The sequence below is a fragment of the Mobula birostris genome, chromosome 25 (genome assembly GCF_030028105.1).
Source record: "Mobula birostris isolate sMobBir1 chromosome 25, sMobBir1.hap1, whole genome shotgun sequence".
In the NCBI taxonomy this organism is placed as follows: domain Eukaryota; kingdom Metazoa; phylum Chordata; class Chondrichthyes; order Myliobatiformes; family Myliobatidae; genus Mobula; species Mobula birostris.
This window is the reverse complement of record NC_092394.1, coordinates 10,362,981-10,379,362: the sequence shown is the minus strand read 5'-3', so window position 1 is coordinate 10,379,362 and position 16,382 is coordinate 10,362,981. Positions and strand designations below refer to the sequence as shown.

Sequence of the window (16,382 nt, the reverse complement as noted above, 5' to 3'; positions counted from 1 at the left end):
TAGACTTTTATTTTGCGATCACAAGACCCTGTTGGACATTAAGACTTAAAGTACTGCAGGTCTACCCCTTCAGCAAATTCCTCGTTGTCAGATATATACTGAAGGAGCTGGACTGGTGCGGATTGTGCTGTTGCCTGCAGCAGAGGAGTCAGTGTGCAAAGGTGGCGTGCAGTCTAACAGCCAGTGATCATCTTAGTCACTTGAGCTGTGCCCTGCTGGGCATTGTTAACGTGGAAGGCTGCAAGTCCATCTCACTGACTTATTGGCAGAGGAAAGGGCAGATGGTGGGACAGCCACGTTGCCTCAGTCATGGTGAGGACAAGGCCTCAAGCCGCGGGGTCGCCTGTTTACAGCTGCTCAGGGGAGAGGTGTTGGAGTCGCTGTGAGCCACCGGTATGCCAGGTGCATGTGGCACGGTGTCCAAGCCAGAGTTGGTGCTGCCTCCCAGTGTACACTTGGCAGAAGAAAAGCTGCATTGTGTTCGACTGCAGACAGCTGCAAACATTCATGGGCTCCGGGTCTTGGACTATTTTTTGTTTGAGTGGCTGTATTTTACTGGTATCTGATATGTGCTATATGTGCCTTGAGCTGTGTCTGACTGCTGGTACTGTTTTGCATCTTGGCCCTGGAGTTTTGCACCCTGGCTGTTTTGTTTGGCTGTATTCGTGAACTTGAATTTGATGAAGGGTCTTGACCCGTTGAGTTTGTGTGTGCTCCTGATTTCTAGCATCTGCAGTCTGAGAGGTTATTCGGGCAGTGGGAAAATCATCCCTCTTATGCTCCTTGATCCCGTCCGTCACATGAGATTCAGTGTCACACAACTCCGTCATTTTGATCTGGCCCATGCCTTCATTAACCAGGTCCAGCACTTGCCTTTATTGGATCTTCCTCTTCCTTACACAAGTCAGCGGGTTTGTGGGGGTGTGGCCAGGGTTTATTGGGGTGTGCCTAGAGTTAGTGAGGGTGTGTGCCCCCTTGGACATTAGGATTAGGTTTGAGGGTAGAGCTGGTGGATGTATATGTGGGGCTGGGAGAGATAAGATTGTGGAGTTTAGTGTGGTGAGGTATGTTGAGCTGTGGTGAATAGGGTAGTAGAGCCACTTTAATCTGACCCATGCATGGTCTGACACCACTTGGCTCAATGAGTTGGGTGTGCATTGGGACATGTCATCAGTAATGCAAACTGGGGTCATCAGGTGTGTCAGGTCTTTAATCATTAGATACCCTCACCCAGGTGACCCAGCCAGGGTTGATCAGACCCGGCTTGTGTTTATCCCATGGTTCAATGAGAGGCATGTAATTTTGAGGGTTATTGTGTTTTAGACCTCTTTACTTGGTTTTAATTTCACCATTTGGGGAGTAGAATGTTCTGAGGCCTAGTTATGAGGCTTCATCTCAAAAGAAGGTTCAACTTCCCTACTTTAAATTTACCCTGGTCTTTATTTTGCATCTGTATGCCTGATTTCCAGCACCTGCAGTCTCAGGTCTCCAAGCTTGTCGAACCTCTCCTTATACTTAACACTTTCTACTGTTCACTGCCCCGCTGAACCGTTCCTACACCTTCTCCGGAGCCTCCACATCCTATTTGTAATGGGGTGGGGGTGTAACCATAACTGCACTCAATTGTCCAAATGCTACCTAATCAAAGCTGCAACGTGACTTCTTGATGTATGGTCAATGCCCTGGACCAATGAAGACAAGCATGGCAAACAACAGGAATTCTGCAGATGCTGGAAATTCAAGCAACACACATCAAAGTTGCTGGTGAACGCGGCAGACCAGGCAGCATCTTTAGGAAGAGGTGCAGTCGACATTTTAGGCCGAGACCCTTCATCAGGACTAACTGAAGGAAGAGTGAGCAAGAGATTTGAAAGTTGGAGGGGGAGGGGGAGATCCAAAATGATAGGAGAAGACAGGAGGAGGAGAGATGGAGCCAAGAGCTGGACAGTTGATTGGCAAAAGGGATACGAGAGGATCATGGGACAGGAGGTCCGGGAAGAAAGACGGGCGGGGGGGGGGATCCAGAGGATGGGCAAGAGGTATATTCAGAGGGAGAAAAAGGAGAGTGAGAGAAAGAATGTGTGTATAAAAATAAGTAACAGATGGGGTACGAGGGGGAGGTGGGGCATTATCGGAAGTTAGAGAAGTCGATGTTCATGCCATCAGGTTGGAGGCTACCCAGACAGAATATAAGGTGTTGTTCCTCCAACATGAGTGTGGCTTCATCTTTACAGTAGAGGAGGCCGTGGATAGACATGTCAGAATGGGAATGGGATGTGGAATTAAAATTTGTGGCCACTGGGAGATCCTGCTTTCTCTGGCGGACAGAGCGTAGGTGTTCAGCAAAGCGGTCTCCCAGTCTGCGTCGGGTCTCGCCAATATATAAAAGGCCACATCGGGAGTTCAGCAAAGCGGTCTCTCAGTCTGTGTCGGTCAGCAAAGTGGGATCACCTCCAATGGGATCCCACCACTAAGCACATCTTTCCCTTCCCCCCCCCCCGCTTTCCACAGGGATCGCTCCCTACGCGACTCCCTTGTCCATTTGTCCCCCCATCCCTCCCCACTGATCTCCCTCCTGGCACTTATCCGTGTAAGCGGAACAAGTGCTACACATGCCCTTACACTTCCTCCCTTACCACCATTCAGGGCCCCAAACAGTCCTTCCAGGTGAGGCGACACTTCACCTGTGAGTCGACTGGGGTGATATACTGCGTCCGGTGCTCCCGATGTGGCCTTTTATATATTGGCGAGACCCGACGCAGACTGGGAGACCGCTTTGCTGAACACCTACGCTCTGTCCGCCAGAGAAAGCAGGATCTCATAGTGGCCACACATTTTAATTCCACATCCCATTCTGACATGTCTATTCACGGCCTCCTCCACTGTAAAGATGAAGCCACACTCAGGTTGGAGAAACAACACCTTATATTCCGTCTGGGTAGCCTCCAACCTGATGGCATGAACATCGACTTCTCTAACTTCCGCTAATGCCCCACCTCCCCCTCGTACCTCATCTGTTACTTATTTTTATGCACACATTCTTTCTCTCACTCTCCTTTTTCTCCCTCTGTCCCTCTGAATATACCTCTTGCCCATCCTCTGGGTCCCCCGCACACTTGTCTTTCTTCCCGGACCTCCTGTCCCATGATCCTCTCGTATCCCTTTTGCCAATCAACTGTCCAGCTCTTGGCTCCATCCCTGTCCCTCCTGTCTTCTCCTATCATTTTGGATCTCCCCCTCCCCCTCCAACTTTCAAATCTCTTACCCACTCTTCCTTCAGTTAGTCCTGACGAAGGGTCTCAGCCTGAAACGTCGACTGCACCTCTTCCTAGAGATGCTGCCTGGCCTGCTGCGTTCACCAGCAACTTTGATGTGTGTTACAAGCATGGCATATGCTTTTTTAAAGCACCCTATCTACTTTTGCTGTCATTTACAGGGAACTATGGACTTGACTCCAAGATCAGTGGATTTTTCCATCCTACCTTGGTTCTATTTACCCCTAAAGCATGTTTACCGAAAACTGAAAAAAAGTTATCACATTACTCAAAAAAGTACTGCATTGGATGTAATGTGTTTTGAGATAACGTGAGATAGCAGAAGGCAGCACACAAATGCAAGTTCCTTTCGTTTTAAGAGGTTTGCCAGCAGTAAACCCAAAAGAATTCCAAATGTTCCATGAATACTATCTCAGTATTCCTTTTCCTGCACTATTTGTGTAATTCATGAAAACGTTATGTCTTTGCATTGTTCTGCTGCCACAGAGCAAACAAGTTTCACATAATTTAATTCAGTGATAATAAACCTGATTCAGTAATATCCTCCATGCAAAGAACCTCCCCTCCACAATAAGTTTATGATAGCTCCCAGAACCACTATAATTTCGTTGCCTCTTCACCACCCTGCAAAATAATTGAACAAGCCACTCAGCTGCAGTAGGTATAGCAACACTCTAATCGCACTGTCAGGAAGGCAGCCAGCCCACAGCTTTGCAAAGTGAACCCATGGGTAATAGATAATTTAGATTTAGATACATGGCATGATAATGTGCTCTTCTGGCTTGAAGCAGTGCCACTCATTTATACCCATGTGACCAATTAACCTACTAACCGGTATATCCGTAAATCTCTGGAATGCAGGAGGAGACTGGAGGAAACACGGACACGAGGAGAACGTACAGAAAGCAGCAGGAATTGAACCTGGGTCACTGGCACTCTAATAGCATTGTGCTAACCACTATGCCCCAAATATGCGCCTTAATAAGTGCTGAATTTGCCGGTGACACTCAAATCCCACCATCCCACCTGGGAATAAACAAAAACTATTAGCATGCTTACTTGCCAGTCCGGCCATCCCACAGTTTTACCGACTTGTCGAATGACGCACTGGCAACAAGCCTGGCGTCTGGGGAGAAGCAGACTTCATTTATTAGAGCCTGGTGACCCGTCATTCGGGCCAAGGGCTTCTTGTCCTCCGCGGGCTTCCAGAGGAAAAGGGTGAAGTCATCTGACCCCGAAACCAGCCGCTCATGCCCCTGACCCTGAAAGAAAACCCAGCTCATTAGGATCAGGTCGCCAACACAGAAATCAGTATAAAAAGCATATTCTGACATGAAGATCTTCTTTTGGTCCTTAGAAAGAAACTTAACTCAGAGCTGCTCAGATGTTTCTCCTACCAAACACACAAGACTAGTCTGAGGTAACTCACTGATTTTAGAAACCTCTTGGTAAAGTGGAACCCGGCCTCTACTCCCTACAGTGCTCCACTACAACAAGTGCAACAGTGCAGGAGGCTTCAGGAACACTTTGTAACCTCTGGAGTACCTGCGGCGCAGTGGCACTACAGGTAGCACTGAGCATCTTACAGCTCCAGTGACTCAGGTTCAATCCTGACCTCAGGTGCTATCACCACATAGGTTCCCTGAGTGCTCCAGTCTCTTCACACAACCCAACGACGCGCTGGTTGGCTACTGTAAATTACCCCTAGTGTCGGAGGGTGGAAGGAGAATTAGGGTAGAGTTGATTCGCATGTGAGGTATCTTCAGCACCCTCTCCATTAACCTTCATCTTTCCAATAATGGGACGACCAGAACTGAATGCAATACTCCAGATACTGTCTAGCCAGTTTTATAAAGCTGCAACATAACTTCCTGACTTGAATACAAAGCCTCAACTAAAAAAGGCAAGCATGCCATACTCCTTTTCTACCACTCTATTGACCTGTGAAGTCACTTACAGGGAGCCATAGAATTGAAACCCAAGATCCCTCTGTGCATCAACACTGTTGGAGGTCCAGCCATTGATTATGTACTTTCTTGTGCACAGATTTTCCTCAAGATGGCCAGAGGCAGGGTTGGCGCGCTGAAGGTAACGGTGAACATGACCTGTGGTGCATGATGACCAAGGGTAATGCTCTCCTCCTGATGTTGAGTAGACCACAGCAGTATTTCTTTAAGCAAGTGATACGAGTGATGAGACGCTGTGGGGGTGATACAGACCACTGGGTGAATGCCACTTATAGCACCCCCGTTTTTCTGGCTGGTGCCTCCCAACCAATTAACAATTTATGGCTTCATGTCGTCTGCAGCTTCAGCTTCATTTTAAACTAATAACCAAGTGCTGAGCAAATCAAATAAAGCTTAAATGTCAGACCACCTCCTGCAGGGCTCGGCAATCAATAGCTCTGAACTTTTATCCTCTTTTGTTCGCTTACCCGTGTTTGCTCGTATCGCTGCAAAGCTTTGTGCTTCAGTTCTTCCACTGCAAAATAAACCAATAAGAGGAAGTGAGAGCAGTGGCCTTATCTTTTAATCAACAGATCTTTATCTGCTTGACGGACACTGATTAGGCAACATCGCAGATCTTCAGATTAATTTACAAATGCTTAAATGCACTAGCTCGCAGAGAAGGGTGGCCTCCCACCTGCATTGTTTCCTAGCTCACTGCTTGACCTGACTACCACAGACTATACTTAGAACATCTTGCGAATTGAGGGAAGAACAGACTTCCGCTCTTGGCTGCCTTTTATACAAGGTCTGCGCTGGCTCAACAACAAAGTTATCTTTATAAAGGTCTTTGGATATCATAAAACATCACTGGAACAATAAAAAAAAAATGAAATTTGGTAAGAAGTCACATCAACCCATGGTAGTGTAACGGTTAACATTAGGTGCAGAAGTAGGCCATTCAGCCCTTCGAGCCAGCACCTCAATTCACTGTGATCATGGCTGATCATCCGCAATCAGTACCCTGTTCCTATCTTCTCCCCATATCCCTTGACTCCACTATCTTTAAGAGCTCTATCTAGCTCTTTCTTGAAAGCATCCAGAGAATTGGCCTCCACTGCCTTCTGAGGCAGAGCATTCCACAGATCCACAACTCCCTGGGTGAAAAAGTTTTTTCCTTATCTCTGTTCTAAATGCCCTACCCCTTATTCTTAAACTGTGGGTTCTGGTTCTGGACTCCCCCAACATGGTGAACATGTTTCCTGCCTCTAGCGTGTCCAATCCCTTAATAATCTTATATGTTTCAATCAGATCCCCTCTCATCCTTCTAAATTCCAGTGTATACAATCCCAGTCGCTCCAATCTTTCAACATATGACAGTCCCGCCATCTCAGGAATTAACTGCGTGAACCTACGCTGCACTCCCTCGATAGCAAGAATGTCCTTCCTCAAATTTGGAGACCAAAACTACACACAATACTCCAGGTATGGTCTCACCAGGGCCCTGTACAGCTGCAGAGGGACCTCTTTGCTCCTATACTCAATTCCCCTTGTTATGAAGGCCAACATGCCATTAGCCTTCCTCACTGCCTGCTGTATCTGCATGCTTACTTTCAGTGAATAATGAACAAGGACACCTAGATCTCGCTGTACTTCCCCTTTTCCTAATGACACCATTTATATAGCAATCTGCCTTCCTGTTCTTGCCACCAAAATGGATAACCTCACATTTATCCTCATTAAACAGCATCTGCCCAATCACCCAACCTGTCCAAGTCACCCTGCATTCTCATAACATCCTCCTCACGTTTCACACTGCCACCCAGCTTTGTGTCATCTGCAAATTTGCTAACGTTACTTTTAATCCTTTCATCTAAATCATTAACCTATATTGTAAATAGCTGCGGTCCCAGCACCAAGCCTTGCCGTACCCCACTGGTCACTGCCTGCCATTCTGAAAGGGACCCGTTAATCCCTACTCATTGCTTCCTGTCTGCCAAACAATTTTCTATCCATGTCAGTACCCTAACCCCAATACCATGTGCTCCAATTTTGCCCACTAATCTCCGTTGTGGGAGCTTATCAAAGGCTTTCTGAAAGTCCAGGTACACTACATCCATTGGCTCTCCCTTGTCCATTTTCATAGTTAGATCCTCAAAAAATTCCAGAAGATTAGTCAAGCATGACTTTCCCTTCGTAAATCCATGCTGACTCGGACCGATCCTGTTACTGCCATCCAAATGTGTCGCTATTTAATCTTTTATAATTAGCTCCAGCATCTTCCCCACCACTGATGTCAGGCTAACTGGTCTATAATTCCCTGTTTTCTCTCTCCTTCCTTTCTTAAAAAGTGGGATAACATTAGCTACCCTCCAAACTGATCCTGAATCTATAGAACATCAGCGATCCGGATTAAATTCCACCGCAAGGAGATTGTCCGTTTTCCCCAGGACTGTGAGAGTTTTCTCTGGGTACTCTGGTTTCCTTCCACATTCCAAAGGTGCATGGGTTAGTAGGTTAATCGGTCACACGGAGGTAACCGGACAGTGCAGACTCATTGGGCTGAAAGGACCTTTTACCGTGCTGTATCACTAAATAAAATAAATCCTGTTCCACTCTTTAAAGAGTTTATAACTGTTTCTCCATTTCTTGTACCTCTCCTATCCATAAGACCTTATGACATGAAAGCAGAATTAAGCCACTTGACGCATCGAGTCTGTTCCATCAAACTATCATGGCTGATTTATTATCCCTTTCAACCCCATTCTCCTGCCTTCTCCCTCTAATCTTTGACGCCCTTTCTACTCAAGAAGCTATAAACCAACGCTTCAAAAATACCCAATCACTTGACCTCCACAACCATCTGTAGCAATAAATTCCACAGATTCACCACCCTCTGGGTAAAGAAATTCCTCCACATCTCTGTTCTAAATGGACGTCCCTCTAACCTGAAGCTGTGCTCTTTGGTCCTAGACTCACCCACTATAGGAAACATCCTCTACACATCCACACTAATTAAGCTTTTCAATATTCGATAGTTTTCAATGAGATCCCCTCTCATTCTTCCAAATTCCAGCTCGTACAGGCTCAGAGCTATTAAATGCTCTTCATACGTTAACCCTTGCATTCCCGAAAGGATTCTCATGAATTTCCTCTGAACTCTCTCCAATGCCAGCACATCTTTTCTTAGGTAAGGGGTTCAAAACTGCTCACAATACTCCAAATGCAGTCTGACCAATGCCTTATAAAGTGCCAGCATTACATCCTTGCTTTTATATTCTAGTCCTTTTGAAATGAATGATAACATTCCATTTTCCTTCCTTACCACTGACTCAACCTGAAAATTAATCTATAGGGAATCCTGCATGAGAACTTGCAAGCCTCTTTGCAGTTGATTTCTTAATTTTCTCCCTGTTTAAAAAATACTCTTCGCCTTTATTCCTTCTACCAAAGTCACTGGCAGCCAACCAGAAAAGGCCCCCTTTATTCCCAGTTTTTGCCTCCAGTCAGCCAATATTCTATCCATGCTAGTATCTTTCCCATAATACTATCAGGCTCTTATTAAGCAACCTCATGTATGGAACCTTCTCAAAAGCCTTCTGAAAATCCAAGTAAATAACATCCACTGACTCTATGTTGTCTATCTTACTTGTTACTTCCTCAAAGAATTCCAACCAATTCCAAAGATTTGTCAGGTAAGATTTCCTCTTCAGGAAATCATGCCGACTCTGACCTATTTTATCATGTGCGTCCAAAAACTCTGAAACCTTATCCTTAATAACAGACTCCAACATCTTTCCAAACACTGGAATCCAGCTAACTGGCCTAGAATTTCCTTTCTTCCATCTCTCTCCCGTCTTAAACAAGAATCAATAATTATAACTCCAAGCGCTCTAGGTGCTTGAAGGTGTACCAGTCCCAACCTTGGATGCATTCAATAACTAAGCACACACAGTTTACTGGGGCAGGAACTTCAAGGATTCTTAACCCTTTGACTGAAAAAAAATTCTTTCATCTGGATGCTATATCAGTCAATTACTAACCTTGACATTTTGACTTTTAAGTTGTGAACTTTCCAGCTGGAGGAGACAAACTGCTAAACAAAGGTTGGATTAAAGTGGCTGCTTTTATGAGATTTGTTAACGGAAACTGAGGTAGGAAGACTGAGGGAGGAACTTGTTGAAGGAAGAGCTGCCCTTGATAGAGCGGCAAAAAACCGGTCAGGTTCAAGAGGGCAGAAATGGAGTAGGTAAGTTTCAGGAGGATTGCTGGGGCTGGAAGATGACAATTAAAGAGAGGGTGGAGCACACAGAAAGGAGGCATTGTTGAGTTGTGCACAAAGGATGAGTGTTTTAAATGAGAAACCAAGGTAGATCAGCAGGCTTATGGCTAGCATGGTGGATACTTGAGTGAAGATACAAGCAGTAAACGTCTAAGGATTAGTCTTGTTGGGAGAACCCTGCTTGTTATTTTTTACTGGTCAGCAGACTCTGCCCTTCTCCACAGAAATGAACTTTTAGTTGGGTCTGCCGTTGGGAACGAAGGGAGATGGATTTAGCGTATCAAGCTCACAAGTTAAAGAGCACTGATGTGAAGCCAGTCTGATTTACAGAAAATTGGTTGAGATCAGAAACTGTGGCCTTAATCCCTGTGAGGGAAAATGCTAGAGTAGATGGCAAAGGTATAAAAAAAAGTTTACAAAAATAATAAAAATATGGAACTGTTATTACCTGGAAGAGATGAAAAGGTTGTAAGTTTATTCTGTGGGAACTAAGATGCTTCAGGATTGACCCATTGTTTGTTATTAATATAATGAAGGGTTTGATTTGGCTATTTAACTTATTGAGCCTATTAGTTATTGAATAATCCATAACCTAACTCCATGTAGTTGCCCCAAATCTGTTTGTACCTTTAATTTACATAGACACTACAGTACAGGCTCTTCAGCCCACGATGTTGTGCTGACCTTTTAACTTACTCCAAGACCATTCTAACCCTTCCCTCCTACATAATTCTCCATTTTTCTATCATCCATGTGCTTTCCCTGATCTTTCATTAATTCATAATTGAGTTTAGAATATACGATTCAACATCAATTGTTGTTCAGAAGAGAGCCCCAAATTATTACCATCGTTTGTACATAGAAATGTTTCTAAGCGTTACTCCCAAGCAGAAAACACCCAAAAGTTGCTCCATCTAATCATGGGGAAGTAACTCAAGCAAGAAACAAGCCAGTAAAGTCAAAACATTCTGAGCTCCACTCATGAGACTTGAATACATATAAAGTGCAGAGCATCAACTTAGTTTACAGAGCAACTGATACTGGCAGTAAATGTCAGACTCCAAGCCAACATCCAATGCACGCTTTTAGTATTTTGGAGTGCAAAGGACATGAAATCCTAGGCACAACAGATTCTGCAGATGCTGGAAATCTAGAGCAACAAACATAGAAAATTCTGGAGGAATTCAACAGGTCAGGCAGCATCTATAAAGAAGAATCCTAACATTGTGGAATAGTAGTAGTAAAAACAAGATTTGCATTTATAGAGTGCATTTGTGACATGATGGTTATAAAATAGGAAATGTGGCACTAAATTTATACACTATTATACAAATATTGTATTCTCACAAATAGCTATAACAACTTTATCTGCATTAATGATTTTGATTTAAAGATAAATATTAGTTATGGGAGATAATGCCTATTCAGAATATTGTCATGGGACCTTTTCGTCCACCTGCCTTGGTCTAAATCTCATCCAAAAGGATGGATCTTTCAAAATGTAGCAATGCTAGCATCAGCAAAAATGTGTGCTGAAGTGGTTGGTATGTGGTATGCTCTGCCAGGGTGGTGGTAGAGGCAGATACATTAAAGGCATTTAAAAAACTTAACAAGGCATATAACTCCACCCTGGATGGTCCCAAGCCCAGCTGCAAAAGGAAGAGGTTTGGGTTGAGGCTAGCAAACCCCATCCCATAAAAACCCAGAGCTACAGAAACACTAAAAGAAGCTCCAAAGGCTTGAAGCCTGGGAGAGAAAGGTTCTTTGCCCAGAAAACATCAAGAAGATGGGCTACATCTGGGAACAATTTGAAAGACAGTCCCAGTTCAGAGGATTCTAATGCGGGCTGTCAGTGACATATGCCCCAGAAGGGGTGATATGTTTAACTAACTAAATCGGCACATGGATGATAGAAGCATGGAGGGCAATGTAGGAGGGAAGGTTGGATTGATCTCAGAGCAGGTTAAAATATTGACACAACATTGTGGGTCAAAGGACCAAGCTGTTCTATATTGTCTGAGTCTCTTGAATCAACAACCTTCCACAGCAGTGACAAGAGTGCTACTCACTGCACCTTGGCTTACATTATGAGCAGCATAAAGACAACAGAGTTTCTAACAGTCTCAATATAAACAGTGGTTAAGAAAACAGGTTGAGTAAAGTTAGCAAAATCACCCACAAGAATCATTCGCATCCCGGGGAACAATGGTGGCCTCAGCTGGTTCAAAGGCTCCAGTTCGCAGTACGTAGTCTGTACTAAGTGCCATTGTATTTACCCAGTGTGCATGACCCTGTAACGTTCGGCACATGACCCCCTGAAACCAGAACATAGCAACAGTTACTAAATTGATGTCAATTAATACCTTGACTTCTTAAAAGAAACAAAAGACACAACAGAGCAGATTCATATCATCATGCACACAACTGATAACATATATTTTATATTTCTAAGTTTTAGCACTAAACACTCTAAGCAGCAGCTCCCAACAAGCTAACCCATAAACCATATCAACATTTTGAAGATAGTTTGTAAATGCACCTTTGGGAGTGAAAGGACTAAAAGGTATTAGAAAGGATCAGAGGTACTTCGTGCATTTATGGAGAAGTCTGAACTAGAGGTCATAAAAGGGTTGGTTTGTTATGTGCTGTGTTGTATGATGTGGTCAATCATCGTCTTTCCATGGCCATGGATGTTCTTGGCAATTTTTTCTCTATTCTACATAATTGGTTTTCCATTACCTTCCTCTAGGTATTGTCTTTACAAGACAGGTGACCCCAGCCGTTATCAGTACTCTTCAGGGATTGCCACCTAGCATTAGTGGTTGCATAATCAGGATGTGATATGCACCAGCTGCTTACTTGACCATCCACCACCTGCTCCCATGGCTTCATGTGACCTTGAATGGCTTGAATGGGGGGCTAAGCAGGTGCTACACCCTGCCCACGGGTGACCTGGGGGCTAACGGAGGAAAGGTACACCTCGCCCATGAGATTTGTTGTTCTGCAGCAAACATAAAATCAAACTATAAATTACAATAAGAAACAGTAAAAATTTAAATTAAGTAACTAGCACAAACACAGGGCAAAAAGAGTGAGGTAGTGATCATGGGTTGCTTTATTGTCCATTCAGAAATCTGATGGTGGATGGGGAGAAGCTGTCCTAATACGTTGTGTATCTCCAGTCTCCCAAATCCCCTCCCTGATGGCAGCAATGGGAATTGAAGCATTGCCTCAGTTTTGTTGAATTAAAACCATTAAAAAGGTCAGTGCTTAAAGCCAATTCTCACAGCAAATACTTATTCACTTCAGGTTGTTTACTGTTGCATCAGATTACTGCAAAGATAGTTCAGGTTCCTGCTTCCAGCTGACAGGCTATTTAAAAGCTAAACTCTTAAAACTTACAGTAAACCAAAGCGACATATACAAAATGCTAGAGGAACTCAGGAGGTCAAGCAGCATCTATGCTGGGAAATTAAAAAGTTCCTGTTTTGGGCTGAGATGCTTCAACATGACTCTGTGGTTAAGAAGGCATACGGTGTATTGGCTTTCATCAATCGTGGGATTGAGTTTAGGAGCCAAGAGGTAATGTTGCCGCTATATATGACCCTGGTTAGACCCCACTTGGAGTACTGTGCTCAGTTCTGGTCACCTCACTACAGGAAGGATGTAGGAACCACAGAAAGGGTGCAGAGGAGATTTACAAGGATGTTACCTGGATTGGGGAACATGACTTATGAGAATAGGTTGAGTCAACTCAGCCTTTTCTCCTTGAAGCAATGGACCCGATAGAGGCGTATAAGATGATGAGAGGCATTGATCATGTGGATAGTCAGAGGCTTTTCCCCAGGGCTGAAATGGCTAGCATGAGAGGACACAGTTTTAAGGTGCTTGGAAGTAGGTGCAGAGGAGATGTCAGAGGTAAGTACTTGTTTCTTTTTTAAAAACGCAGAGAGTGTTGAGTGTGTGGAATGAGCTGCCAGTGACGGTGGTGGGGACAGATACAATACAGTCTTTTAAGAGACTCCTGGATAGGTACATGGTGCTTTTAAAAATAGAGGACTATGGGTAACCCTAGGTAATTTCTAAAGTAAGAACATGTTCGGCACAACTTTGTAAGCTGAAGTGCCTGTATTGTGCGTAGGTTTTCTAACATCAACTATTCATTTCTCTCCGTAGATACTGCCTGACCAGCAGTGTTCCTTCACTATTTTGTGTTCGTTAGATTTCCAAAATCTGCAGTCTCTTGTATCTCAGAAAACCAACAGCATCCAGGAAACAAGCACAAACTGCTGGAGGAACTCAGCAGGTCAGGCAGCATCTATGCAGAGGAATGAACAGACGATATTTTGGGCGGAGACCGTTTCATCAAGACCCAGAAAAGTGGCAGGCTGCACAGAAACATATGCTCAGTGGCCATTTCATTAGATAACCCCTGTATATATTCGTGGTTATTTGCTGTGTAGCCCATCCACTTCAAAGTTTGATGTATTGTGCGTCTGCACACCACTATTATAACACGTGGTTATTCGAATTACTGTCGTCTTCCTCTCAGCTTCAACCAGTCTGACCATTCTCCTTTCTGACTTCTCTCATTAACAAGGCAATCTCACCCACAGAACTGCTGCTCATTGGAGGCTTTTTTTGTTTTTTGCATCATTCCCTGTACACTAGAGACAATTATGCATAAAAATCTCAGGAGATCAGCAGTTTCTGAGATACTCAAAGTACCCCATCTGGCACCAACAATCATTCCACGGTCAGTCACTTTGATCACATTTCTTCCCTATCTTGATGTTTGGTTGGTCTGAACAACGTTTGTTCATCATCGTCGTCGATGAAGGCCTTGACACCATTGATGGTGTCGAGACTAGTTCATGATTTGGATTTAAATGAGGAAGAGTTGCATAGCGTCAGCCTCACTCTCTCTTCCCAATTCTCATCTGGAACCAGTGGCAAGACAGAGTCAAGATGGCTGGAGAGGGGACTAGGCACAGTGGATGACCAGTGTCTTGCCGTGCTCTATGTGCTCCATGACACTTGCAGAGACCGCCTTCTTGACCATTGGACCTTCCATTGGTCTCGTCCGCTCAAGCTGCTGGAGTCTGTCTTCACATGCTGGGATAGACATCTCCCGAACCACAACTGAACCTCTTAAACATGAGAAATTCTGTAGATTTTGGAAATCCAAAGCAGTACACACAAAATGCTGGAATAACTCTGCAAGTCAGGCAGCATCTATGGAAATGAATAAGCAGTTACTGTTTTGAGCTGAGATCCTTCTTCAGATTTGAACCTCTTGACCATATCTGCATGCTTTTATGCATTGAGCTGCTGCTGCTACATGATTGGTTATTTAGATATTTGCATTAATGAGCAAGTGTGCCTAATAAAATGGCCACTGAGTGTATGTCATCTCTTCAGCTAAAATTATCATTTGGTCTAAACCATTAACTACCTTTCCAATCTGGCCACAAACAATGCATCGTCCCAATCCAAACTCCACAATGTCAACATGTCAACTGGACCAACTTGAAAAATGGGCCAGAAAATGGCAGATAGAATTTAATGCAGACAAGTGTGAGATGTTGCATTTTGGAAGGACAAATCAAGGTAGGGCATACACAGTAAATGGTAGGGCACTAAGGAGTGCGGAGGAACAAAGCGATTTGGGAGTTCAGATACATAATTCCCTGAAAGTGTTGTCACAGGTAAACAGGGTTGTAAAGGCGGCTTTTGATTTATGAATGCCAGGATGCCAAAGTATTGAGTATAGGAGTTGGGATGTTATGGCAAGGTTGTATAAGACATTGGTGAGGCCAAATTTGGAGTACTGTGTACAGTTCTGGTTACCTAACTATAGGAAGGATATCAGTAAGATTGAAAGATTGCAGAGAAGATTTACTAGGATGTTGCCAGGTCTTCAGGAGTTGAGTTACAGGGAAAGATTGAACAGGTTAGGACTTTATTCCTTGGAGCGTAGAAGAATGAGGGGGGATTTAATAGACGTTTACAAAATTATGAGGGGTATAGACAGAGCAAATGTGAATAGGCTCTTTCCACTTAGATTAGGAGAGATAAATATGAGAGGACATGGCTTTAGGGTGAAAGGGGAAAGGTTTAGGAGGAACATTAGGGGGTTCTTCTTTACTCAAAGAGTGGTGGGAGTGTGGAACGGGCTGCCATCTGACGTGGTAAATGCGGGCTCACTCTTAAGTTTTAAGAATAAATTGGATAGATACATGGATGGGAGAGGTCGGGAGAGGTCTGGACGGTTATGGACTTGGTGCAGGTCAATGGGACAAGCGGAATAAAGTTTTGGCACAGACTAGAAGGGTTGAATGGCCTGTTTTCTGTGCTGTCGTGTTCTATGGTTCTAACAATAAAGTGTATGCCAGCTATGTACACTGTTTTTTTGAGAAATCGTAAAAAGTAAATTCTACTCACATCTTCGGCCCGCCACACTTTAATAGTCCTATCTTGCGAGGATGAATAGAGGAGACCATCACCACCCCACTTCACGCAGGTTACTGACTGCGTGTGCCCAGTTAGGATTTTATCGCAATGCCCCAGCAACGTGTCCCATATCCGGATACTGCAGTCCTTTGATGAACTGGCCAGGTAACGGCACTGTGGATTCCTAACAGCACGAGAAGAGACATTACCTCATTAGAAAGCCAATTTAGAGCACTAAATTGGAAATATTTCATAAAATTTTAAGCATTTGAACCATGGAAATCATGGAACGATAGATCTTTAGCATATCTGGCTGACAATTCACGCTGTCTAAAAGCAAGATTTCAGCCTTACCCTACTTTCCAGTTGTAGCTTTGGAAGTTAGTTCATCTCATATTCTAGATATTTATTGCACATCTATTATTA

At 44.0% G+C, this 16,382-nt stretch overlaps 1 protein-coding gene across 5 annotated transcripts in view; it reads right to left on the bottom strand.

The window, feature by feature from the left end:
• Positions 1-16,382, bottom strand: part of nle1 (notchless homolog 1 (Drosophila)) — a 48,253-nt gene that overhangs the window by 7,157 nt on the left and 24,714 nt on the right. For all 5 annotated transcript variants that reach the window (XM_072243130.1, XM_072243128.1, XM_072243126.1 and 2 more), the window contains 4 exons: positions 15,948-16,140; positions 11,683-11,818; positions 5,710-5,756; positions 4,335-4,537 (listed from right to left, as the gene is read on the bottom strand). In XM_072243130.1, the coding sequence (XP_072099231.1) occupies positions 4,335-4,537; positions 5,710-5,756; positions 11,683-11,818; positions 15,948-16,140 (579 nt within the window). The remainder of the gene's footprint in view (positions 1-4,334; positions 4,538-5,709; positions 5,757-11,682; positions 11,819-15,947; positions 16,141-16,382) is intronic.